The sequence below is a fragment of the Rhineura floridana genome, chromosome 15, assembly GCF_030035675.1.
Source record: "Rhineura floridana isolate rRhiFlo1 chromosome 15, rRhiFlo1.hap2, whole genome shotgun sequence".
NCBI classification, from domain to species: Eukaryota; Metazoa; Chordata; class Lepidosauria; order Squamata; family Rhineuridae; genus Rhineura; species Rhineura floridana.
In genome coordinates this window covers 34,586,065-34,611,956 of record NC_084494.1, presented here as the reverse complement: position 1 = coordinate 34,611,956, position 25,892 = coordinate 34,586,065, and the positions used below count along the sequence as shown (strand labels likewise).

General features: G+C 46.5%; 1 protein-coding gene across 1 annotated transcript; it reads left to right on the top strand.

Annotated features, from left to right (window-relative positions):
• Positions 1 to 5,551: 5,551 nt before the first annotated feature.
• On the top strand, positions 5,552 to 25,394 carry LGALS4 (galectin 4). The gene is made up of 10 exons (XM_061596624.1): positions 5,552 to 5,624; positions 9,930 to 10,018; positions 11,759 to 11,960; positions 14,212 to 14,346; positions 15,464 to 15,502; positions 18,398 to 18,439; positions 20,356 to 20,385; positions 22,543 to 22,631; positions 24,073 to 24,232; positions 25,112 to 25,394. The coding sequence occupies exons 1-10, from the start codon at positions 5,580 to 5,582 to the stop codon at positions 25,256 to 25,258; spliced, it is 978 nt and encodes a 325-aa protein (XP_061452608.1). The 5' UTR covers positions 5,552 to 5,579; the 3' UTR covers positions 25,259 to 25,394.
• The last annotated feature ends 498 nt before the right edge of the window (positions 25,395 to 25,892 follow it).

The following is a 25,892-nucleotide window of genomic DNA, read 5'->3' as shown; positions in this document are numbered from 1 at the left end:
ACCTTGAAAAGTGACTGCTATTCAGAGTAGACTATGGAGGGCGAGCCAAAGCAATGTCCTGATTCTGACTATGGGACTTTTTATGCCATTTGGTGGCTGAATACACCCACCAAGGCAGTAATGCAGAAGCAGGTCTTGAATGGAACGAACCCACAAATATCAATAGGCCTCTCTTGAAATTCAGTGGGCTGTGACTAGGGATGGAAAGATCTGTCAATTTCGGTTCTTTCAGTTCTGTGCAGCCGTGGGCAAGCTGCAGAGTCCCAAGGAGCCCAGTTGCCCCCCAGCTGGCAATTGCGGACAACGAAGGGGCCGGCTTGTGCAGCTGTGGCAAGCTGAGCAGGCCCTAGCCGGCTGCAGAAGACTAGCCTCAGAGGGAGGCAATGGTAAACCCCCTCTGAATACTGCTTACCATGAAATCCCTATTCACAGGGTTGCCATAAGTCGGGATTGACTTGAAGGCAGTCCATTTCCATTTTTCTCCCTAATATATGCATTTTTGTAAACATTGGTTGGTTGACGAACCGCACTGCAAACTTCGAATAAGTGCAAATTTCAAAGGATGGCTGTGTTTAGGTTCTCATAGTTTCAGAAAGTGCAAATGTGGTAGATTATGCTTGAAATGAGAACTGAAACAAAATTCTCATCCACCCCTGGCCATGACCAATCCTGCTTTCAGAGATGAGGCAAAGCAGCTTCTGTTGGAGCAGCCGTTCCCACCTCTCTCGTAGTCTCCATGCCCGTCAGTGCCAGGCAAGTTTCCTGAACCTTAGAAAATAACCTCCAAGCGTGAGGTTTTGAGGTTCCTTTCTGTCTTAGAGGCACTTGGGCAGATACCAGCACCTGTTGGCCTCTGGCAGATTGGAATCGGCATGTGTGGGCGGTTGATAACTGAAGCTTGGCAAATAAGCAATAAAGATCTTGCTGTTAAGGCTAGAGGGTAGTTAAAGGGGAAGGGACACAGCTCAGCAGCAGAGCAGCTCCTTTGCATCCCAGCTTCAGTCCCTAGCAGCTTTGCCGGGAAGGGCCAGGAGATACTCCCTGCCTGAACCTGAGGAGAGCCACTGCCAGTCAGTCTATGCAGTACTGAGCTAGACGGACCAATGGTCTGGTTCAGCATAAGGAGGAATGTAAGAAGGCAGCAATTTCTATTTTAATCTGTATTCGTCACAATCAGCGCTGTTTCCGTTCACTGCAATTTGATTTCTGCCAAATACTCTTGTTCATCTCACTGTCATTAAGAAGAGTCCTGCTGGATCAGGCCAGTGGCCCATCTAGCCCAGCATCCTGTCCTCACAGTGGCCAACCGAATGCCTATGAGAAGCCTACATGCAAGACCAGAGCACAAGAGCGCTCTCTCCTCCTGCAGTTTCCAGCAAGCGTATTACCTCCAACTACGGCAGCTGGTATAGCACAGTGGGGAGGAGAGCCTCGTTGGGAGTCCAGTCTGCGAGTTCAAATCCCCACTCGTGCCTCCTGGGGGTCAAGGGCCAGCTAAAGATCACCCACACAGTGAGTGGCTCAGGGGTTACGTGCCCTGCCACTTGTGCAGCTGTGAGCAAGCTACATAGTCACAAGGAGCCCAGTTGCCCCCCAGCTGGCAGTTGCGGACAAGGAAGGGGCCAGCTTGTGTAGCTGTGGCAAGCAGAGCAGACCCTAGCCAGCTGGGGAGGACTAGCCTCAGAGGGAGGCAGTGGTAAATCCCCTCTGAATACCGCTTACCATGAAAACCCTATTCATAGGGTTGCCATAAGTCGGGATCGACTTGAAGGCAGTCCATCCGTGGCAGCAGAGCACAGCCATCATGGCTAGTGGCCATTGAATTTGTATATTCTCTTTTAACGCTGTCCACTATTTAACATCATTTATGTAACTTATACAACTATTTACACTTACATTCATTTCAACGTAAAGGGAACTTTAAACAATGATTTAAAAGATGATTCATTATGTAGTGTTTGCAGATTTTCAAAAACTCCCAAGGAATATGAACAAATATTGATTGTAGTCGCTTGACTGACTTCCCTTCCTGATCACAGGCGAACAGAAGAACAACAGTTTCCGCTGGCTGCCTTTCCTGGTTTGGGCTAAATTCTCTGCCCTGCCTAACTGTTAAGCAGCTTTCTATGTTGTTCTGGGCATGCTTAGAGCAAGAGCTTATAATCTGAGAGGAGGGACCAGTGGGACCAGTGAAACGTGTGTGGGTGTGAGTGTGTGTGTGTGTGTGTGTGTGTGTGTGAGAGAGAGAGAGAGAGAGAGAGAGGTGTACAGAAACCTACATTACAAAGATCATTTGTATTTTCTAGAACAGAATTGGGTTAAAAAAATCTAGTACTCATGGTTGTCAGGAGAAAGATGAAGCAGTGCTTTACATTGGGCAGGGATGAACTGAGGGTGAAGAGAGGTGGAATTTTGGGGTAGTTCCTGATAGTATAGCCCAGGTACTCTCTCGATCAGGAGTGAGAAACTATTGGTCCTCCAGATGTTGCAGTTGGCCATATTTAACTGGGGCTGATGGGATTTGTAGTCCAGCAACATCTGCAGGGCCAAAGGTTCCCCACATCTGGTCTAGATATTGCTGGACTCCAGTTCCCATCAGGACCAGCCAGCATGGTCAGTGGTCTGAGATGATGGAAGTAGTTATCCAGCAACACCTGGAGGACCACAGGTTTCCCCAGCCCTGGTGTATCCCAAGGTTTTCATAGAGCGTGTATGCCCAATGTAAAGTGCTTTCAGTACTGGGCTGTCCCCCTCATTTGAAGAACCCTGGGAATTATAGTTCTGATACAAGCCTACAGCTTAGGTTTAGCAGCAGAACAAACAGAAGTCTTTGCCGTTGGGCTATTTCCTGGGTTGTAGTCCGCACTGCAAGGACTGTGTACACATTAACAGAGTAAAATTTTATGATCATTTATCAACAATGTTTATATGGCTGTCAGAGAATACATGCACTCTGGGCAGCTCTCAAGAATTAAGAGTTAAAATACAATATTTAAATATTAAAAAGACAGAAAACATACAATGCAACACAATAAAATCAGCAGAAACACTTATTATTTCCAGCAGATATACAACAAAAAGACGAATCGTAAGACTGAGAGGCGTGCTTTAAAATTCCAGAGAAGCGCTTCTGTTGCTTATAGTCCAGGCAGGCGCTACCGTTAGGCAGAATGAACCAGCCGATGCTTTGGGGCATGGAGTGGTGGCAAAGCGTGGAAGGTTACAGCCACTAATAATAATAATAATAATAATAATTTTATTAAACAAATGTATAGACCGCTTCACACCGTAAAGCCATGAAAGGGGTGTACAAGATAAAAACAATAAAACAAAAATACAAGTTCTAAAAACAAAATAATTTCAGCAAATTCTAAAAAACAATAAAAACCACCTTTATAAATTCTAAAAACAGTGAAATAACTTCTCCCAGATTTACAATTGTTCCTTCCGTGATTGGGTCACACCTTGGGGAAAGCCTTCTTAAACAAAAATGTCTTCTGTGAAAATCATGGCACACAGCACCTGGCTAATTTGGGCTTCTAGGGGGCTGAAGCAAATACAGGGGGGCATTTAGTACGCTCAGCAGTGCCCCATCTGAGATGCAGTTGCTGAGTAGGGATCTATGGGGTGTGGCAGTCCCTCAGTTACCCAGGTACCAGCCCTGTGCCCCTTACGCTAGCTGGCTGCCCTCGGGTGAGGTGACGGGTGCTGTCCCTATGGAAGGAAGAGTCAACAGTCAGCCTGGCAGGGGTCTCCATGTGGAACTGGGGGGGGGGAGGGAATGCCACCATTGTCCGCTTCAGCTGTTTAAGAAGACTGGCATATAGGAGGGCCTGCCTGGGTGTCGCCCCTTAGGTGCTCTTGCACCCGTCTTCCCTTTGGTCCATCTCCCAGCTGCTGCCTGGCTGCACAGCACAGTCCAGAGTCCAACTGGTGGGGCATTGTCTCCATTGGCAGGATTTGTCCATTTCCTTCATGGCCCTCCCGACTCTCCATCCCCCACAGTGTACCCTGCCCATCCTTCACCCCCGTCCCAGGGGGTTGCCATGGAGACCTGTCACTTCACCCAGTATGGCACTCCCCACCCCACCCCTTTGCACAATCAAGGCTCCAGAGTTGTTTGCTGACAATTTAGTTTCACTGCCTTGCCCAGCCTCTGTAAACAGCACGCCTATTTACCACCTCCATTTGTGTCCCAGAGACGATAGCTTTAGGGCTGTGTTGAACCTGTTTCCTTCAGGGTGTTCTCACCAGGTCCAAATGCGGCCCGCTCTGCAGGGCTGGCGAAGGAGGGAGTTTAAGAACTTGTTAGCCAAGGTAAAAAAGAAAGAGAGGTGCCTCAGGTTCACAGTCTACTAATCGTTGACTCCAAGGCTTGGGTCAGGAAGGTGCAATATAATAAAATTTCCTTTGAGTGTGTACAAAGTGTATCAAGTACAAAGTACTCTTTCTTCACCACTAGTGAGTTGTTGGGTGAGAGAAGATGAAATCCAGGGCTTCATTCAGCCATACTCATGCCCTGAACCTGTTTTCATACCAGACCTCAGTTCTGGGTGATGTGAAAGAATAATACCAGCTAGCCTCTGGGCATATGCAGAGTTCCCCCTTCTCACTACACCCAGCTAACATGCAGACGACTGGTAATAAGGGGACAAGGCTCTTAAGTGTGTGATGCCTGGTGCCTCTCCCTTGAGAAGCTGAGGGCAAGGACAGACCTTGCTGTGAGAAGTTAAATTTGAACTCATCCAGTGGATCTGTCCACCTGTCTATAACTTTTAAACTAATCCCGGCTGTACTTGTCCTTCTTGGAAATGACTGGATGACCTAACTCCCTGCGTGTGTGGGTGTCCCACTTGCACAATCCTACGCTTTTAAAATAACCAGTAGTATGCATTCTTCAGAGTGGATTTAAAAAGCACAGGAGATTTAGGTGCATCTCTAAGCGATCTTGTGCATTTCTTAGTGTTGAGACTCCAAGAAAGAAGTCCTTGCCAATGGATCTGCCCAGGCTCCTCTGCAAATAGGCGTGCCATTCCCCTTCTCCCTGCCCCACGATTCCTACTAGTCAAGCTCCTGCACCTTTAAAGGCATTCTGACATGCAGAAGTTTCATAGGTGAAAACACTTTCCAAGCACAAAGGAAAGTAATCCAGGAAGCTTCACCTGTGATATTTCTGCCAGTCAGGTCATTAAAAGCACAGGAGCAGCACACAAGGATTGGCATGTCTATATGTCATAGAAAACTAAATCCAGATCTCTGTGCCCAACTTTCCCACCTACGTCCTTGCTCTAACTACTAGGCTGTATAAAGCAAGAGAGAAATCCCTGAACTTTCCATCTGTGAAAGGACAAGCAGGGTGGGGGATTTCCCACTATGTCTTTGGAGAGTGGCTGGGGTGGGGATGCAGGCAGGTGAGTTCAGTTAACTTTACCTATTGAGATGGGTGGGCCCATGCCAACTTTCCAGCTGGATGCTCCACCCCCTTCAAAACATTTGCTATAAAAGTATTCTGCGGACTCGGTGACTTTTTCTGCATCCAGTCTTGATCCAATTCAGCACAGGAGTCAGACTGCAGCACCATGAATTTTGTCCCAGCACCCGGTTATATGCCAACCTACAACCCGGTGAGTGTTCAGCCTCCCTTTCTCCCTGGATTCTCTGTGCACTCTAACAAAGGAAGGAAATTCACCATCGCTTACCTGAATCTTTGGTCCTGGTTCTAAAATACCTGCTTTGGACTTTTTAAAAATGCAATTGTTCTGTCGGGTTTCAGGCCTGGTTTTGGCACAGAAACAGCCTTGGTCGCCCTGTATGATGACCTTTGTTGGGAGAGAGACAGGGGGAGTGTGACTCTCAGCGGCTTTCGATACCATTGACCAGGGTATCCTTCTGGGGAGACTGGCTGAGTTGGGAGTGGGAGGTACTGCATTGCAGTGGTTCCGCTCCTACTTGGCAGGTCGCCTCCAGAAGGTGGTGCTTGGGGAACATTGCTCGGCACCCTGGACTCTCCAGTATGGGGTTCCGCAGGGGTCAGTTCTGTCCCCCATGCTGTTCAACATCTACATGAAACCGTTGGGTGCGGTCATCCGGAGCTTTGGAGTGCGTTGCCATCAGTATGCTGATGACATGCAGCTCTATTTCTCCTTTTCATCTTCTTCAGGTGAGGCTGTCAGTGTGCTGAACCGGTGCCTGGTTGTGACAATGGACTGGATGAGGGCTAATAAACTGAGGCTCAATCCAGACAAGACTGAGATGCTGCTAGTGGGTGGTTCTTCTGACCAGATGGTGGATGTCCAACCTGTCCTGGATGGGGTTGCACTCCCCCTGAAGGAGCAGGTTCGTAGCTTGGGGGTTCTCCTAGAATCATCTCTGTCACTTGAGGCTCAGGTAGCCTCGGTGGCACGGAGTGCCTTCTACCAACTTCGGTTGGTGGCCCAACTACGTCCCTATCTGGACAGGGATAACCTGGCTTCAGTTGTCCATGCTCTGGTAACCTCCAAATTAGATTACTGCAATGCACTCTATGTGGGGCTGCCTTTGAAGACGGTTCGGAAACTGCAGCTTGTGCAAAATGCAGCGGCCAGATTGGTAACAGGGACCAGACATATAAGACCGATTCTGGCTCGCTTGCACTGGCTGCCTGTATGTTTCTGAGCTCGATTCAAGGTGCTGGTTTTGACCTATAAAGCCTTACATGGCTTGGGACCACAATACCTGATGGAACGCATCTCCCAATACAAACTCACCTGTACACTACGTTCAAGATCAAAGGCCCTCCTCCGGGTGCCTAATTCAAGGGAAGCTTGGAGGATGGCAACAAGGGAGAGGGCCTTCTCAGTGGTGGCCCCCAAATTATGGGATGATCTTTCAGACGAGGTGCGCCTGGTGCCAACACTGTTATCTTTTTGGTGCCAGGTCAAGACTTTCCTCTTCTCCCAGGCATTTTAGCATGTGTTTTATACTTAAATTTTAAAATTGTGTTTTAAATTGTTTTTATAAGATCTGTTTGAAATTGTATTTGTTTTAATGTTTTTAGTTACTGTAAACTGCCCAGAGAGCTTCGGCTATGGGGCGGTATAAAAGTATAATAAAATAAATAAATAAATAAATTTAAATGAATTAAATAAACGTTTGAGACCTTTAAAGCAGCCTGTAGCAGTCCTTTAAACTTCATTTTAATTGGTATCACAAAAGCACTTTCTATCTTAAATTACTCTAGATTTATTAATAAACCTTACTGATTCACTCAATCTCTAGAGGAGACTTTGCTGCCATTTTATCTTGCCAGATAAACAGTTCTGCATAACTCTAAAGCTTGTGTTGTCTTGCACTGCCATTTGAGGAAAAAAGCCCCTCCTAATCTCTCTGCTCCTCCAGACTCAGAATTGCCAGGAGGGTGCCATAAATTCATGTGTGTATGGCTTCTTTACAATCGTCCAGCATAGCTAGTGGTTGGGGTTTTAGCCAATTTAACTGTCCTAGCAAATGTACATGCTTGACAATGCCGTCCTTTTTATCAAGCGTACCACAAGTCAAATGTTAGATAATGCCACTCTAATAACCTTATCTCAGGGAAGAAAATCTGAAAGCCACAGGCTTACTCAATGCAACGAATTGAACATTTTTCACTCCAGTGTTGCTGTGTGCTTTTCCTGACTCTGAACCTTTCCCAGGGATAGAACAGGCTGTGCACCTGCCCAATTTCCACCTTTCCCTCTGTTGAAGGAAAAACTTTCCAGACCAAAGATTGTGCTCCAAAGATCAGAGGTTTATTGATGAATAATACAGATAGGCCAGTGGCGCCAGTGTGAGAGGAAGTTCTCTTGAACTTCACTCTGCCAGTACCAGGTAATACACAGCTTTTTATAATAATCAATACGTCATACATACATTGGACCTTGTGTCACAGTCAGAAATCTCAGTTCACACCTCCAGCAGGTACTTTGACTCGTTTAGCCGATTATTTGCACCAATTAATCAATGAGTCCGGTGTTTGACTCTGGCCTCCCTAGCGCATGGCTGGATGTGCTGTTGGGTTGCTGCGCCCAGGACTACCCAAAGGAAATGCTGTTTTCCTTCAGAGTAGGACCGATGTCAATGAACACTGACCAAGGGGCGTCCTGGATCCTGATCTCGCCAGTCTGGACCAGCAGGTGCAATGTTCTCCCTCCTTGGTTTTTACATCTGTGCATGCAGAGATCTGATAAGGTTCCCCAGCCAGCCAACAGACCAACCTCTTCTGCAATGCACTTTCCCTGTTCAGATACTGGAGCTAAAAGCAGAACTAGCTGGCAGCATCAACCTCAGCAAGCCTACTCCACCCCAAGCTAGTCTCTTTCATAGTTAGATGGATTAATAGCTAACAACACATTTTCTATAGATTCCCATTTGTCCCTGGAAACTCAAGATACAACAGGATGGGACAGACAAATCTATCCGTTTTGGTTTCTCTTTGTTTCTCACTGTTTGTGTCTTAAGTTCAATTCTCCAGCGTTCGGCAGCACTTTGCAATAAAATACTCATGAAAATCATATAATAGCACAATATACAAATGAAACGGTAGGTTGAATGCTGCCCTTCTCTGTTTCAGGAGTATAAAATAGGGTTGTCAGGTTCAATCCCTGAGACTGTAATCCTGTAATAGGAAAAACCACAAGGTGGAATTCTCCCTTCCCCCTGTACAACTTTTAAAGATACAAAAGACCTCTTGGTCGCCAGGCCCGGCCTCTAAGTAAGAGGCCTTCTGTATCTTTAAAAGTTGTGCAGGGGGAAGGGAGAATTCCACCTTGTGGTTTTTCCCATTACAGGGTTGCAAGGACACCTGCACCTGGCTGACTTTCTCTTCTCCTAAAGATACAGGATCAGTCTCAGGGACTGAACCTGGCAACCCTAGTATAAAATGATAGGAGCAAATTCTGTCACCAGAAGCCTGTGTTGTCCTGAACTATCTATCAATAACTATCCCACTATTGATTCTAGATCTATATCCCCTATAGGGTTGCCAGGTTCCTGGCCTGAGACTGATCCTGTGTCTTTTGGAGAAGAGAAAGTCAGCCAAGTGCAGGCGTTCTTGCAACACTATAATGAGAAAAACCACAAGCTGGAATTCTCCCTTCCCCGTGCACAACTTTTAAAGTTTGGAGACCTGGCCTGGCAACCAAGAGGTCTTCTGTATCTTTAAAAGATGTGCAGGGGGAAGGGAGAATTCCACCTTGTGGTTTTTCTTATTATAGTGTTGCAAGAACACCTGCACTTGGCTGACTTTCTCTTCTCCTAAAGATACAGGATCAGTCTCAGGCCATGAACCTGGCAACCCTAATCCCCTACCTCCCCCACAATGGTGTGCATTTTAACAGGTTAAGCTGTAAATATAATGCATTTTTGGATGTTTGCATTTCACCTAACATACACACTGCTGTACACGTTATTTGGTTGGAAAACTGCATCACACTATTTCAGAGGAGTGCAGATTTCAAGAGAGCTGTGTTTTGGTTCACATAGTCATTCAGAAAGTGTGAATTAGGTAGGTTTGCATAAAACCCCTAACCAAACCCATTTCCCCCCATGCCTAGTTGGTAAATGGAGGGGTGGCTTTTGTCCGGAATTCGGGGGAGGGAGCAGAACAAAATAACAGGTACACTCAAACTTCTTTTTTAAATTAAAGCTGCAGTTTTAAGATACGTTTCAGCTACTCCAAATCTTATTCAGCAGTTGAGTTCCATTCGTTTTTGCATAGTCACTAGGTTGTGGAGTGGGACCTTTGAAAGCCCAAGGGCCACATTTCCTTGTTGGGAACTTTCAGGGGGCCGTGCTGGCTTGAGTTGTAGTCCAAAACATCTGGAGGGCACCAGGTTGGGGAAGGTTAGTATAAGCATATGAATGATGACATGGTCTGGCATGTTGAATGTTTTCCCCCTCCTGTGTTTCAGTCTCTCCCTCATTCCAAGCCCATCCCTGGTGGACTGCGCCCTGGGATGTCTATATATGTGCAAGGAACAGTTCCACATCATACCAAGAGGTAAAGGGTCATTTGGGGGTGCAAGGGATGATGGGAGGTGCAGCTGCTGACCTGTGATCATAACTTCTCTCTGCACTGAACTCAGCAGACTCCTCTTTTTTCTTATGCACCAAGAACCTTCCACATGAATGTAGTTTTGATGCACACTTGGGAAAAATGAACACACCTGCTTATTCGTTTTATTCTCCCGGTAAAATGGAGCTTCTCGACTGCTATGAAACCTTATTAGGCTACAATCCAACATCCACTTAATCTGACAGAAAGCACCATTCAGCTCAAGGGGCCTTGCTTCTTAGTAGACATGTGAGACAATATGATATAGTTTATTTCTAGGCTGCCTTTTGGCCAAAAAGGCCCCCGCAAGGCGGCTCACAAAAAATACACACAAATATAAAATACAAGTAAGGGGGGAAAATACAAATTGCAGAAATTTAAGACAATGAAAACTTAATTTTTCTTACAAACAAACCCAAAACTAAGCCAAATGCATTCCTGGCAAAGGGCAGCCCCAGAAAGATGTCAGAAAGAGCAGAGGTGACAGGGCAAGGCAGGTGGAAAAAGCTAGCTCCCTTGATGGTCCCAGCACAGCCTCACCCCTGCAGTAATATTTCCCTCTATACTCACTTTAGACAAGAGATTTCATCCAAATGGATACTGAAATCCTGTTCTGTTAATTAGACTGTAAGCAACATTACATAACTAATAAGGAGCTAGGCTGTCCCCTTCTTATATCTGTAAAATGGCAGCCATGAAACAAAGGTTTATGAAGATGTTTATTTATTTATTTATTACATTTATATACCACCCCATAGCCAAAGCTCTCTGGGTGGTTTACAACAATTAAAAACATTAAAAAACAAATATACAAATTTAAAAACACATTTTTTAAAAAACAATTTAAAAACACATTAAAAATGTCTGGGAGAAGAGGAAAGTCTTGACCTGGCGCCAAAAAGATAACAGTATTGGCGCCAGGCACACCTTGTCAGAGACATCATTCCATAATTTGGGGGCCACCACTGAGAAGGCCCTCTCCCTTGTTGACAGACTCCCAGCTTCCCTCCGAGTAGGCACCCGGAGGAGGGCCTTGGATGTTGAATGTAGTGAACGGGTGGGTTTGTGTTGGAAGAAGCGTTCCATCAGATATTGTGGTTCCAAGCTGTGTAAGGCTTTATAGGTTAAAACCAGCACCTTGAATTGAGCTCGGAAACATACAGGCAGCCAATGCAAGCAGGCCAGAATCGGTTTTATATGTTTGAAACGTCTGGTCCCTGTTACCACTCTGGCCGCTGCATTTTGCACAAAGGCAGCCCCACGTAGAGTGCATTGCAGTACTCTAACTTGCCATGCATCTGTACATGTAAGATTGCACTGCACTTTTCACATCACCCTTTAGCTTCAGAAATTTTCTCTAGAGGGAGTGCTTGTTTCTTCCATGTTTCCAATCACATCTCCGAAACAATGAGGACTAGTAACTTGCTGCTTCTTTTGAGTGAAAGCTGCCCTTCTTCTAAGGATGTCTGATTCGGTGCGAATTAACCTTGTGGGCTTCCCATTATGGTATCTGGTTGGCCACCATGAGAACAGGATGCTGGACTAGATGGGCCTCCTTTGGCCTTATCTAGCAGACGCTTCTTACGTTCTCAAGTAAGAAAACTGTCCACAATGCTACAACAAGCAGATTGCCACCTGACTACATTTTATTCCCACCCGCTTTTTCTTTCTGTCTGTGGCTTCCAGATTCGTGGTGAACTTTGCCTGTGGCTCAAACGATGGGGATGATATCGCCTTCCACTTCAATCCCCGCTTTGATGGCAAAGACAAGATTGTTTTGAACACCTACCAGGGGCGCAAGTGGGGAAAGGAGGAACATCATAGTATGCCCTTCCAAAAGGGCCAACACTTCGAGATTGTCTTTCTTGTCAACAATGATGCATACCAGGTTTGTGTGAGCACCCAAGTGTGCAAGAGCTGCCTGTTGTCTCTGTGTGTATGTGTGTCCAAGTCCCAGAATTCATTGTTCAGCCCGAATGTCATTACTGGTTTCTGCTAGTAGTATAGTATTGTCTGCATATCTTAAATTATTTTCACACCTCCTTCATCTTGGTCCAATCCTGCTTTCCGTATGATATGTTCTGCGTACAGATTAAATAAATAGGGTGATAAAATACACCCCTGTCTCACACCCTTTCTGATGGGGAACCAATCGGTTTCTCCATATTCTGTCCTTACAGTAGCCTCTTGTCCAGAGTATAGGTTGCACATCAGGACAATCAGATGCTGTGGCACCCCCATTTCTTTTAAAGCATTCCATAGTTTTTCATGATCTACACAGTCAAAGGCTTTGCTGTAATCTATAAAGCACAGGGTGATTTTCTTCTGAAATTTCTTGCTCCGTTCCATTATCCAACGTATGTTTGCGAGATGATTTCTGGTGCCTCTTCCCTTTCTAAATCCAGCTTGGACATCTGGCGTTTCTCACTCCATATATGGTAAGAGCCTTTGTTGTAGAATCTTGAGCATCACTTTACTTGCATGGAATATTAAGGCAATAGTTTGATAATTACTGCATTTCCTGGGATCCCCTTTCTTTGGAATTGGGATGTATATTGAACGCTTCCAGTCTGTGGGCTATTGTTTTCTTTTTCATATTTGTTGACAAATTCTTGTCAAAATTTGGACAGTTTCAGGCTCAGTAGCTTGTAGCAACTCTATTGATATGCCGTCTATTCCTGGTGATTTGTTTCTTCCAAATATGTGAAGAGCAGCTTTCACCTCACATTCTAACATTTCTGGTTCTTCATCATACGTTTCCTCCGTGAATGAATCTGTCATCCTGGCATCTCTTTTATAGAGTTCTTCAGTGTATTGCTTCCATCTTCCTTTTATTTCATCTCGGTCAGTCAGTGTGTTTCCCTGTTGATTATTCAACATCCCTACTCTTGGTTTAAATTTCCCTTTAATTTCTCTAATCTTTTGGAATAGGGCTCTTGTTCTACCCTTTTTGTTGTTCTATTTCTATACAACAACTATTGTAATAGTTCTCTTTGTCCCTACGTACTAGTTGCTGTACTATTGCATTTAGGGTTCTGACCGTGTTTCTATCTCCTTTTGCTTTTGCTGTCCTTCTCTCTTTAACCATTCTAAGAGTTTCTTCAGTCATCCATTGAGGTCTTTCTCTCTTTTTAGCTAGAGGTATTGTCTTTTTGCATTTTTCCCTGATAATGTCTCTGACTTCATTCCATACTTCTTCTGGTTCTCTGTCCACTAAGTTTAAAGCCTCAAACCTGTTCCTTATTTGATATTTATATGCTTCTGGGATGTTATTTAAATTGTATTTTGGCATTGTGATTGCTTTGTTGGACTTCTTTAGCTTTACTCTGATTTTCAATACGACCAGTTCATGATCTGTACCGCAGTCTGCTCCTGGTCTTGTTTTCGCAGAAAGTATGGAACTTCTCCATCTTCTGCTACCAATTATATAATCAATTTGATTCCTATATTCACCATTTGGCGATGTCCACTTGTACAATTGTCTTTTTGGTTGCTAAAAACATATGTTTGCAAGAACAAATTAATGGCTTCACAGAATTCAGTAAGTCTTTTTTTCTCCTGCTTCATTTCTATCTCCTAAGCCCCATTTCCCCACAATTTCTAGTTCTTCTCTGTTCCCTACTTTTGCATTCCAGTCCCCCATGATTATCAGCACATCTTGTTTTGGTGTGTGATCAATTTCTTCCTGTACTTCTGGGTAAAATCTCTCCAATTCCTCTTCTTCTGCATTTGCCGTCGGAGCATAGACTTGGATGATGGTTATGTTGATAGGTTTCCCATTTAATCTCATTGATATCACTCGCTCAGACCTTGCGTTGTAGCTCCTAATTGCTTTTGCTACTTCACTTCTCACTATTAAAGCAACCCCGTTTCTTCTTAATTTCTCATTTCCTGCATAAAATATTTTGTAGTTGCCTGACTGAAAATGTCCCATCAAAGCCACTCAATGGAGGCCTGAGCATGTTTGGTGACTCCAAGAACAAGTGACTGTGGGGTTGGGGCTAAAAAAAGGAGGAAATTCGGGGAGTGGGAATGGAACAGAGCAGCTGGAAAACTGAGCAGCAGACTCTGAGAGGGAGGGATGTGGTTGCAGGGAGCCGGTCCCCACTTGTAACGCCTCCTCATTTGCGTCCTGCCAGGTCATGGTGAACAGGAACCCTATCTGCAGCTACGTGCACAGGATCCGTCCAGAGCGCGTGCAGGCTGTGGTCGCTGATGGAGATCTGGAGCTCCAGTCAATGACACTCCTCGGAGGGGCCATGATGGGAGGCGGGGTGAGTATCCTGTATCACAAATGGTTTCGGGAAGGGGTGGGAAGCCGTTTTCAGCCCGAGGGCCGCATTCCCTTCTGAACAACTTTCCGGGGACCACATTCTAGTGATGGGCAGGGCCAGAGAAAAAAGTGGGTGGAGCAACATGTGAATTTAGTTACTCTCTCTCTCACACACACACACACATACATACACACACCCCTTCTCGATCCCCCATCAAGGCACACAAGGGGCAAGATCAGAGTTCAAGGTCAGATTGCTGCCAGACAAAAGCACTCAAGGAGGGCCAGTGAGGGGTGTGGCCTGAGGAGAGGGGGTGTGGCTTAGGAAGGGTCCGGATAACAGGTCTGGGGAGCTGCATTTGGTTTCCAGGTAAGAGACTCCCCACTCCTGAGGAGGAGCAAATGTTACCTCTCCCCCCACTCACCCACCATCAGGTTGCATAGAATCCCATAACCACCTCTGCCCCTGCCTGGCAGTAAAAATAAAACATTTAATTAGGTAACAATTTGCTGCCATTTCATGACAGTCCAAAGCTGCTGCCTGAGTTAGCCATCTCATTCTGCCCAATGGTAGGGATGGCCCCGGTAGAGTTACACGGTAGAAGTTCTGACAAGAACTGCCTGGCATGGAAAACAATTGAGAAGGACCCAAAAGGAGCTGGACTCTCTGCAGAGCTGATGGTGTGGGCCTGCTTCCCTTCTTCCCTTCTGCTTCAGCTTGGTGGGATGGGCAGGTGCGGCAGGTGAAGGCCACCCAGAGTGGCCGGCCAGCAAGGATGCCAGTCCCTGTCCCCTCATTTACCTGCCCCATTGCGGTCCCTGGAAGAATGAGGGCCTTTCCTCTAGAGCAGGGGCAGAGAACCTGGGACCCTCCCAGATTTTGCTGGACTCTGACTCCCAGCAGCCCCAGCCAGAGTGGCCAACTGTCAGGGATGATGGGAACTGTAGTTCAGCAATATCTGGAAGGCCACAGGCTCCCCATCCCTGCTCTAGAGGCATGTGGGGAGGAGGCCGGTTGCTTCCCCAGCCTCGGCTGGCTCTGTCCCCTTGCACCAGGCCTGAATGGACACTTAAGCCCTCGCTGTTGCTTCAACCCTCTGCTTCTCTTCCTGGTGCAGGGAATGCCAGGGCAGCAGTATTCACCGATGGGAATGCCGGTGAGTATCGCCAAGGGGAGGGCACTTTGGGGTGTGGGGATTAGGGTTGCCAGGTTCATTGCCTGAGACTGATCCTGTATCTTGAGGAGAAGAGAAAGTCAGCCAAGTGCAGGTGTTCTTGCAACACTGTAATGGGGAAAACCACAAGGTGGAATTCTCCCTCCCCCTTGTACAACTTTTAAAGACACCGAATACCTGGCAACCCTAGTGGGGATTGAATGTGGGGAGGGGGCATGGCATAAGTAGCCTTATGGGGCTGGGGAGATCATGTCTGAGGAGGCTACAGCTGAAAGCACACTAGTCGGCCACGGCAAAGTGTTTCCACTGGCCACACCTGGAGGGGCAACAGGTTGATCTCTTGGTCAGTTGCAAAATCTGTTTGAAGCTGATTGTTTAACATTGAGCTGATCCCGTCAGGTTTCCACAGTGGAAAGGGGCCAGGTTTGACTAGCATCATGTGCCCTCATTTTCAGAAGAGAGAAGTGGAGACGCACTGGTGAGCGTGTTTTCACACTACGGCTACGTGCACACCGGTGTCCTTAAAAAGCAACCAGGCTGTTTTGTCTGGGTATGGTTGGAAACAAATCTCCACTAGGCTGTACACATCTTGACTGTACTTTATCGTATTGACTCCATGTACACACCAGCAGGCAGTGATGTCTTGATCACCATGTTGATCGACCGAACAGTTTTGGTGTGAAGCTTCCTTGCAGGGAAAATGCATTCAAACTCAAAAATCCCGGAGTTTGGAATAAAAAGGGGTGGGGTTTGACTGATGCTGTGTATCTCTGGATACACAAAACTAAGGGTAGAGACAGACTCACTGCTCCACCGGTTTCAGTATGTCTCCACCTCTCTCTTCTGAAAATGAGGGCACATGATGCTAGTCAAACCTCTGCCCCTGCCTGGCAGTAAAAATAAAACATTTAATTAGGTAACAATTTGCTGCCATTTCATGACAGTCCAAAGCTGCTGCCTGAGTTAGCCATCTCATTCTGCCCAATGGTAGGGATGGCCCCGGTAGAGTTACACGGTAGAAGTTCTGACAAGAACTGCCTGGCATGGAAAACAATTGAGAAGGACCCAAAAGGAGCTGGACTCTCTGCACAGCTGATGGTGTGGGCCTGCTTCCCTTCTTCCCTTCTGCTTCAGCTTGGTGGGATGGGCAGGTGCGGCAGGTGAAGGCCACCCAGAGTGGCCGGCCAGCAAGGATGCCAGTCCCTGTCCCCTCATTTACCTGCCCCATTGCGGCCCCTGGAAGAATGAGGGCCTTTCCTCTAGAGCAGGGGCAGAGAACCTGGGACCCTCCCAGATTTTGCTGGACTCTGACTCCCAGCAGCCCCAGCCAGAGTGGCCAACTGTCAGGGATGATGGGAACTGTAGTTCAGCAATATCTGGAAGGCCACAGGCTCCCCATCCCTGCTCTAGAGGCATGTGGGGAGGAGGCCGGTTGCTTCCCCAGCCTCGGCTGGCTCTGTCCCCTTGCACCAGGCCTGAATGGACACTTAAGCCCTCGCTGTTGCTTCAACCCTCTGCTTCTCTTCCTGGTGCAGGGAATGCCAGGGCAGCAGTATTCACCGATGGGAATGCCGGTGAGTATCGCCAAGGGGAGGGCACTTTGGGGTGTGGGGATTAGGGTTGCCAGGTTCATTGCCTGAGACTGATCCTGTATCTTGAGGAGAAGAGAAAGTCAGCCAAGTGCAGGTGTTCTTGCAACACTGTAATGGGGAAAACCACAAGGTGGAATTCTCCCTCCCCCCCTGTATAACTTTTAAAGACACCGAATACCTGGCAACACTAGTGGGGATTGAATGTGGGGAGGGGGCATGGCATAAGTAGCCTTATGGGGCTGGGGAGATCATGTCTGAGGAGGCTACAGCTGAAAGCACACTAGTCGGCCACGGCAAAGTGTTTCCACTGGCCACACCTGGAGGGGCAACAGGTTGATCTCTTGGTCAGTTGCAAAATCTGTTTGAAGCTGATTGTTTAAAATTGAGCTGATCCCATCAGGTTTCCACAGTGGAAAGGGGCCAGGTTTGACTAGCATCATGTGCCCTCATTTTCAGAAGAGAGAAGTGGAGACGCACTGGTGAGCGTGTTTTCACGCTACGGCTACGTGCACACCGGTGTCCTTAATAAGCAACCAGGCTGTTTTGTCTGGGTATGGTTGGAAACAAATCTCCACTAGGCTGTACACATCTTGACTGTACTTTATCGTATTGACTCCATGTACACACCAGCAGGCAGTGATGTCTTGATCACCATGTTGATCGACCAAACAGTTTTGGTGTGAAGCTTCCTTGCAGGGAAAATGCATTCAAACTCAAAAATCCCGGAGTTTGGAATAAAAAGGGGTGGGGTTTGACTGATGCTGTGTATCTCTGGATACACAAAACTAAGGGTAGAGACAGACTCACTGCTCCACCGGTTTCAGTATGTCTCCACCTCTCTTTTCTGAAAATGAGGGCACATGATACTGGTAAAACCTGTAAAACCACTGGTAGGATCAGTTTGAGTGCTTTTTAAAAAAATTCAGCTTCAAACAGATTTCACAACTGATTGGCAGATCAACCCATTGCCACTCCAGGTGTGGCCAATGCTGTAGGCGACTAGAGTGCTCATAACCAAAGATGGAGATACAATGAGTATGCTCTGTTGATGCAATGATGCCTGGTGGCTCCATGTCAGTGGGACGGTGGAAGCCGCTCCAGGTTATAGGCCAAACTTGAAAGTTTGGACTAAAGCCTGGAGCGGATTCCACTGCCCCACTGACATGGAGCCACCAGCTACCTCTGCATTGATGGGTTTTGAGCACTTGGTAGATGCCTGATTATGCTGATCCTTTATGATGTCCCTGAAACCAGTCCCCACCTCATAATTTCTCTCTTTCTTTAGGGCATGATGCCAGATTCTGGGTTCCCTCCTTCCAACCTTCCTGTAAGTACTCAGAATAGATAGGGGGTAGGAAGTGGTATAAATCTTTCCAACATAAGCAAGCTGCATTGCTTAGAACTGAACATCCTTCACCCAACATTGAAATGCAGCCACTTCTGGGGTGGAATAGCCGTTTTACACACACCCGCACTGTGTCTGGGGTCCAGGCTGAGTTCCAGCCTTCCTAGTCTCAGCCTCTCCTCTGTGGCTGAAGGGGTACCACTCTGCACGCACCTGACAATATATCTTTTAATGGGCATGATGCCAGATCCAGGGGTGCCCGCCTTCATACTTCGTGGTAAGCAAAGTGGGGAACCAGACAGGCTCGACTCCTCCTCACCCCTCCCACAAGCAGGCATTTGTTTAAAGCTCGTCATAAGTGGTGTATTTCACCCAGCAACAAAATGCAGCCACTTCTGCTAATCTCCTGCTATATGGAGGGATACTCTTGAGTTCCTACCTCGCAATACATCCTTCCTAAGGCATGATGCCGGATTCTGGGTATCCATCTTCAAATCTACCTGTAAATATTCAAAAATAAGTAATGGAAGGGCTGGTGGTGAGAGGCCACAGGAAAGGGTATAACTCCCCTCCCCACTTAATTGCTTAGAGTTGGTTGCAGTGGGAGTATATCCCACCAAATGCAGCCACTTCTGGGGTGGAGCAGCTGTTTTATACAAGAGAGATGTTTAGCCTGACAATTGTAGCTCCCTCTGGGAGGGTTGTAGTTGTACAGTGGCAAATCCAGACGTGCAGGGTCCCTTCATGATCATCATGCCACACCCTCTCACTTGTTTGCTCTCCATCACCATCTCCACACTCCTCCGCCCTTCCCATGCGCCTTCTCCCACAACAACAGACATTCCTAGAAGCATGGAAGGGGCAGATCTTGGGAAAGTTACTTTTTTGAACTACAAGTCCCATCTGCCCAATCGAGTGGCCATGCTGGCTGGGGCTGATGGGAGTTGCAGTTCAAAAAAGTAACTTTCCCAAGCTCTGTGTGTTAGCCACTAAGAAGAGTCTTCTCAGTGGCTCTCTTGCCTCCTTTCACTTTGATTGGCTTCAACTGGCAGAAAAGGCCAAGGAAGCATGTTAAAAGGTTCTTAGTGGCTAACACACTTCCCTTTCATACTGATTGGCTTGTAGGATACCGGAGACATAGGGACCCTGCTGGGATCCTGCTGCTGAAAAAGTAAGAGGTCTAAGGCCCCCTGAGACCCTGTAAGGCTATACCCCTGAAGGGTTGTTTTTAACAGGGGAATTACTCACCATTTAGATGCAGCCCCTGCAAGCCATGGTGGGTGATTTGTTTTTTTGACCAATACAGATTCCTGCATAGGTTGTCATTCCCCCCTCCCCCCAATTATAACTGATGAAATCCATCCAGTAAGTGCACTTAGGGCATTGTTCTGGGCTGACAGCAATTTATTCCATTTGAATTACCAAATTTATGAATTAAGGGAAGAGGACCAGGGACATGATCGAATTCTTCAAATACCTGAAGCGCTGTCCCATAAAAAGAAAAGTCTGAGGATTTGTTACTCCAAAAATTGTGGCCATACCATAGACTTGTGGAAAGGTTAAGTGCGTGGCGTCTCTGCTGCTGCCCAGGAGGGCAGGACTAGATCTAATGGTCTTCAGTTTACAGGAGGGTAGATTTCGGTTGAACACATTGGTGGCTGGTGGCTCCATGCCAGAGGGGCAGTGGAATCTGCTCCGGGTTTAAATCCAAACTTTCAGGTAGCACTTGCCCATGAGGAACAGCAGCAGAGAGATTTATAAAAGGAAGAAATGGTGATTTGGGTGACTGTTTCTTCCCCAGTGGTCAGGGGGTGAGGGTTAGGGGTCTCCTAAAATGGAGTTGAGGTACTTGTTTGTGTGGCTGGTTAATGACCTCTTTGGATTTCTTTCTCTTGTAGATGATGACAGTTCCTGCTTCCTACCACCCGGTGAGTGTAGAGGGGATTTGCTAATACTGTTACATTTCTTTCTCTCTTTCCTTGCTGAATTTTCAGCAGAAATTGTGGGGAGGGACAGGGAGATGACATGTTACTGTTCCCTTGATTGAAAGACCCTCCTGGAGCACTTGGGAGGGGTAGAGGATAGTGTGTGTATGTTTGTTTGTTGGTCCTGTGAACAATGAGGACTAGAATTTGGAAAGCATAGGTGGAGTGGGAGCAAGGGTGTAGTCATCTGGGGTCTCAGAGTGTCTTAGGCCCCTTACGTTTTTGGGAGCAGAGTCCCAACAGGGTCCTTATGTCTCCAGCATCCTACCAGCCAATCAGTATGAAAGGGGAGTATGTTAGCCACTGAGAAGAGTCTTCTAACATGCTTCCTTGTCCTTTCCTGCTGACTGGTGCCAATCAGAGTGAAAGGAGGTGAGTTTGCCACCGAGAAGACTCTTCTCAGTTGCTAACGCCCTCCCCCTTTCATGCTTATTGGCTCCTAGGGAAGTCTGTGGTTGTGGGAGGAGGCATTAACAAGGTTTCTTAGTTCAGCATGCATCTCTGCGCACATGAATTATGTCCCAGAAACCTGACTGTTTTTGGTAGGCGGAGAGCCAACATGATGAACCGCAAAATCCTTTTGACAAAGAGGGGAACTCAGCAAAAGCTCCGGGGTGGGAGTGACTACCAGGGTGGGCTTCAGTTCCTTTTTGCCTAAACGTGACGCACTTATCCCTGCACCACCGCCACCATGATGAAGGAGCTGTGGGGAACAGCATGAGCTATGCGCCAGGACAGTCCCTGTTTCGAAATCCCTAATGCTCCCATCACACCAGCCAGAAGAGTCTAGGAAAAGTAGAGGCCGGGATGTGAACAGACTGTAGGCCTGGTGAATCAAGGGGGCCTAGGAAGGTGGGATGGGAAGGGATGTAGGTGAGAGGAGAGAATGAAGGAAGGAAGGAACAAATGGATGAATGGTTATGAACATGCACTGCCGGGAACACAACCTGAAGTTTTTACACATCGACTGGAAATCACCAGCCAGATGTTGATCAAAGAGTTTGCAAGCTAAGGCCACCTCATTTCTGAGGTCTGGGACCAACAGTGGCTAGCCCAGTTTAAAAACAAACACACAAAGTTGCTTGCTGCCACAATGGAACGCTTAGGTGTCTTTACGAAAAATCAACAAAAAATGGTGCTCCAAGGCCTTTGCTAGTGCTTGATCTCGGTAGATCATAATTTTAAAATCTGCTCCAGTTTGTCAGTTGCATTTTCTTCCTCTGTTTTAACATCTTCATATGTCATTGAATATTGTTGTAACCCCCCCCCCAGAGACTTGTCGTGGGAGGCAGTCTAGAAAGGTTTTTCATAAATAATAGAAGCCAATTAGGGAAAAATAGTCTCAGGGTTGGGACTTTTGAGGTCAGATCATGCAACAGCAACTTGTGCGCTATGCCATGGATACTATGAGCATGAAGGATCAGTCATGCATATGAGTGGGTCTCAGAGCACACAGATAGCTGGAGAACAGTCAATGCTAGCTGCCAGTGGTGACTGGGGCCTAGTGGAACTTGTGGGGCAGAAGGTAGGGAGCCCAGCCATAGGCGCACCAGAGCCAATCATAGGCAGAGGCGGAGCCAGTGATAGGCAGAACCACCTAATTCTAGTTTTGACTCCACCCTCTTCCCTGCTGAGTTCTACAACGACAACAGCACTGAGATGTAAGTGGAATAAGTTGACAGGCACTGCCACCCCCTAGACTGGTTTGAAGTAAAAAAAGCAGGCAGGTGGGAGCTGGCTGAGGGGAGACTGAGGTTGGCCTAATGGACTCACTTGCCCTAATGGACCAGCCTCCACTGACTGAGTTGCTGGGAATCACAATAGGGGAAAGTGCTGTTGCACTCAAGTCCTGCTTGTGGGCTTCCCACAAGCACCTGGGTTTAGAACAGGATGCTGGTCTGGTCCAGCAGAGCTGCTGTTATGAGTTTGGGCAACACTCCCCGCCCCCCGCTTGTCTCTTTAACCCCTGAATGGCAAAGATTCCTGTGTTCAGTAGTCCAAAAAAGTAATGCTCACATTTGGGAGAATTTGTCCTTCCCGCCCTTTTGCATATATATATATATATATATATATATATATAAAATCTCTTGTCTGTTCCAGCAAGTGCCCTACAAGGGGAACCTGCCTGGAGGGCTGGGTTCAAAGAGGACCATCGTGGTGAAAGGATTCGTCCCGCCGCACGCTAAACAGTATGCACCCTGTTTCTGTCTGAATGAATTTCATGAATGAGTGACAAGTACCATCTTCCAGACAGGAGGATGGTTTTAATTTAACCCCTGGACACCACTCTCTTTCTGTGATGAGGCCCACCAGATTTTCCACCTCTTTTACGCTGGGAGTCATAGATCCCAGCTGCTCTTCAGCCTTGTCAGAAATGCAGATTAGAAGCCAGGAGTCCCAAGTTCATATTTCAACCCATTTGAGTCCCAGAGCTAGCAATGGACTCTGGGCTCATCTACACGGTGGTTTACTGTGCGTTTGGTGCTACTCACATCTCCTTTTAATTTGCATGGTTCACATGATGTTACCAGCAAACAAAAATTATCACGCAGTTTTCCCCCTGTAAATCCGTACTAATTCAAATACACATTAAAACATTTATTTATTAATTTTGTTCTTTTCTTCACAAAAGTGAACCCAAAGTGACTTACAGTCAATGAACTAACTGGATAAATTCCTATAAGACTTAATTTCTACTTGGAAGGAGGTGGAAAAGCTACCTCAACTGGAAGTTCAGGACAATATTATTTTTTTAAGCCAGTGCTAGTCAGACACAAAACAATGAGAGATGCACATTGATAGTTTTGGTGTTGCAGAAATTCTCTGGTAAGGAAAAGAACATGAATCTATGTCTGGTACAATTACAGAGCTGAAGTGACGCTAAACAAAGGCACTGCCTCTTTTTTGTTTTGCTTTTTAACAGAGATTTGTTTATTTATTTATTGTATTTGTATACCGCCCCATAGCCGAAGCTCTCTGGGCGGTTTAAAGTAACTAAAAACATTTATATAAACTTTTTTTTTATAAAGCACACTTCATTTAGAATCTTTCTTTATAACAGTTATAATTTTTTTAACAACCCAAAATGTGTTCCACGTAAAGAAATTGCAAGTTATGCAGCTATCAAGATTTTACATGTCGTTTTCTTATTTTTTTATATACAATTGCATAGAAGTGTAAAACCTGCCATCGTTAACAGAACAATAACAGACTTAAGAAACTACTGAAACCTACAGTTTAGTACTATTACCCTTCACAAAAATATAGATTTGTTTTCATGTAAACTCTTACAGTCTAATCCTTTTGTCATATGAATATTATACAAACCACACAGGTACTGAAGTTGTAAATCCAATCAAAGCATTAAAAACATCCATAATTAAAATATATAATAAAACAGTTAAAACAACAATTAAGACAATTAGATCAGGAAGTTCAAGTGCAAGGGAATGCTTGCCTAAGCATGTGTGTCCAAGAGCTGGTGGAATGCCAGTACCAGTGTGGCCTCTTGCATTTCAGCAAGGGGGGCATTCTGCAACACTGGTTCCACCAGTGAAAAAGAGCACCTCCGCGTTACTAGACTGGGTTGATGTTTGATATTCTTGTGGATCTGTCTTTTTCTTATCCCAGATTCCGGATTAACTTTAAAGCCGGCCAAGATATTGCCCTGCATATCAACCCTCGCATGAACGAGCGGGTTGTTGTGCGAAACAGCTTCCTGAATGGCCACTGGGGCGGTGAGGAGCGAGAGCTGCCTAATAACCCTTTCCAACCTGGACAATACTTTGACGTGAGTGTTCTCCAAGCAGCTGAATTCTCTTCCGGGGGGGCGGGCGAGGTGGGGAACAACGGTGCAGTGAAATAATTTTAGATTCTGGACGCAGTAGTCTTGTGGAGGCCTCCATCTTTAGATGGTGATGTATAGCCCTTGAAAAAGCGAAAAGCCAGGGGACTGCTTTGTGTGCAAAAGAAGGTCCCAGGTTCAACCTCCAGGCAGGACTGGGAGAGACTCCCATCTGAAAACCCTGCAGAGCTGCTGCCAGTCCGTGTAGACAGCGCTGAGCAAGATGGATGGATGGTCTCAGTATAAGGTCTCTTCCTGTTTAGATCATGAATGTGGGTCCCCCTTTGCCTTGCCTTTCGGAAACTGAACTATGCTACAGAGAACTTCCTCCCTTTAGGAAAGGGAACCTGTGGCCTTCCAGATGTTGTTGGACTACTACTCTCATCATCCCTGACCATTGGCCATGCTTGCTGGAGCTGACGGGAACTGGAGCCAAGCAACATCTGGAGGGCCACTGATTCCCCATCCCTGCTTTAGAAAAATTTTAATTCCGCAAGGAAGACTTGGAGATCGAAGGAAATTCCCAGGATTCTTTGCAGGACGCTCTGACAGTTGAACGGGTATAAAACCAGTGTACAGGAAGTTTTAGGTAGAGATTTGCCCTCTAGAACGGCCGTAGCTCAGTGACAAAGCATCTACCTGGCATGCAGAAGGTCCCAGGTTCAATCCTTGTGTCTCCAGGCAGCGCTGGGAAACCCTGGAGAGCTGCTGCCAGTCAGTGTAGACAATACTGAGCTAGATGGGCCAGTGGCAGCTTCCTGTCTTCCTAAGGCTTGCCTGTTCCGTGCCTCTAACAGCTCTCTTTTTCCTTCTCCCCTGAAACAGCTTTCCATTCGCTGTGGCAACCAACGGTTCAAGATTTGGGCCAACGGCCAGCCGCTCTTCAACTACAACCATCGTTACCAGCACTTCAATCAAATTGACACGCTGGAGATCGAAGGAGACGTGGACCTCTCTTACATCCAGTACTGAGCCTAGAAGCGGGGATGGGGAGGGAGAGGCAATCCCTACACACACACACTCTCCTAGACAAAACCCCTCGTTCTGTGCCTCCACTGGATTTGGGACCTGTCCTTGACTGGAGAAGGACCTGGATTTTTCAATGGCAGCTTCAATAAAACACCTTATTTCGAATTAAATGGTAGGCTCGCTTCTGTGTACGAATTTGACAAGGCTTTGGCCTCTCTGCAGGAGGGTATAGCCGCACCATGGGAACTTGATAAGAAGCTTGAGGGTTCATTTCCTTTATTCTTATCCACCCTTTGCCCAAGGTGGGTTACATAGACTAAAAATAAAGAGTGGTATTCAGTGGTAGTCCTACTCCATGTAGACCCACTGAAGTTAATAGATAGGACTAACTTAGGATAATTCATTTCAATGGGTCTGCTCTGTTAGACTTCATTGAATACACCCCACAATTACAAAATAATCAATAATCAGTAAACCATTAAACAGCAAATATTTTTTTTAAAGTACAGAAGATAACCACTAACTATCATTTACCAGGGTGGGATGGGGGGGGGTAAAGGATGACAAAATATTCATATTGCACTTCCAAAGGCCCCCAGGGCAAACAGAGGTGCCTTAAGTAGGAAGAGGGAGAAAT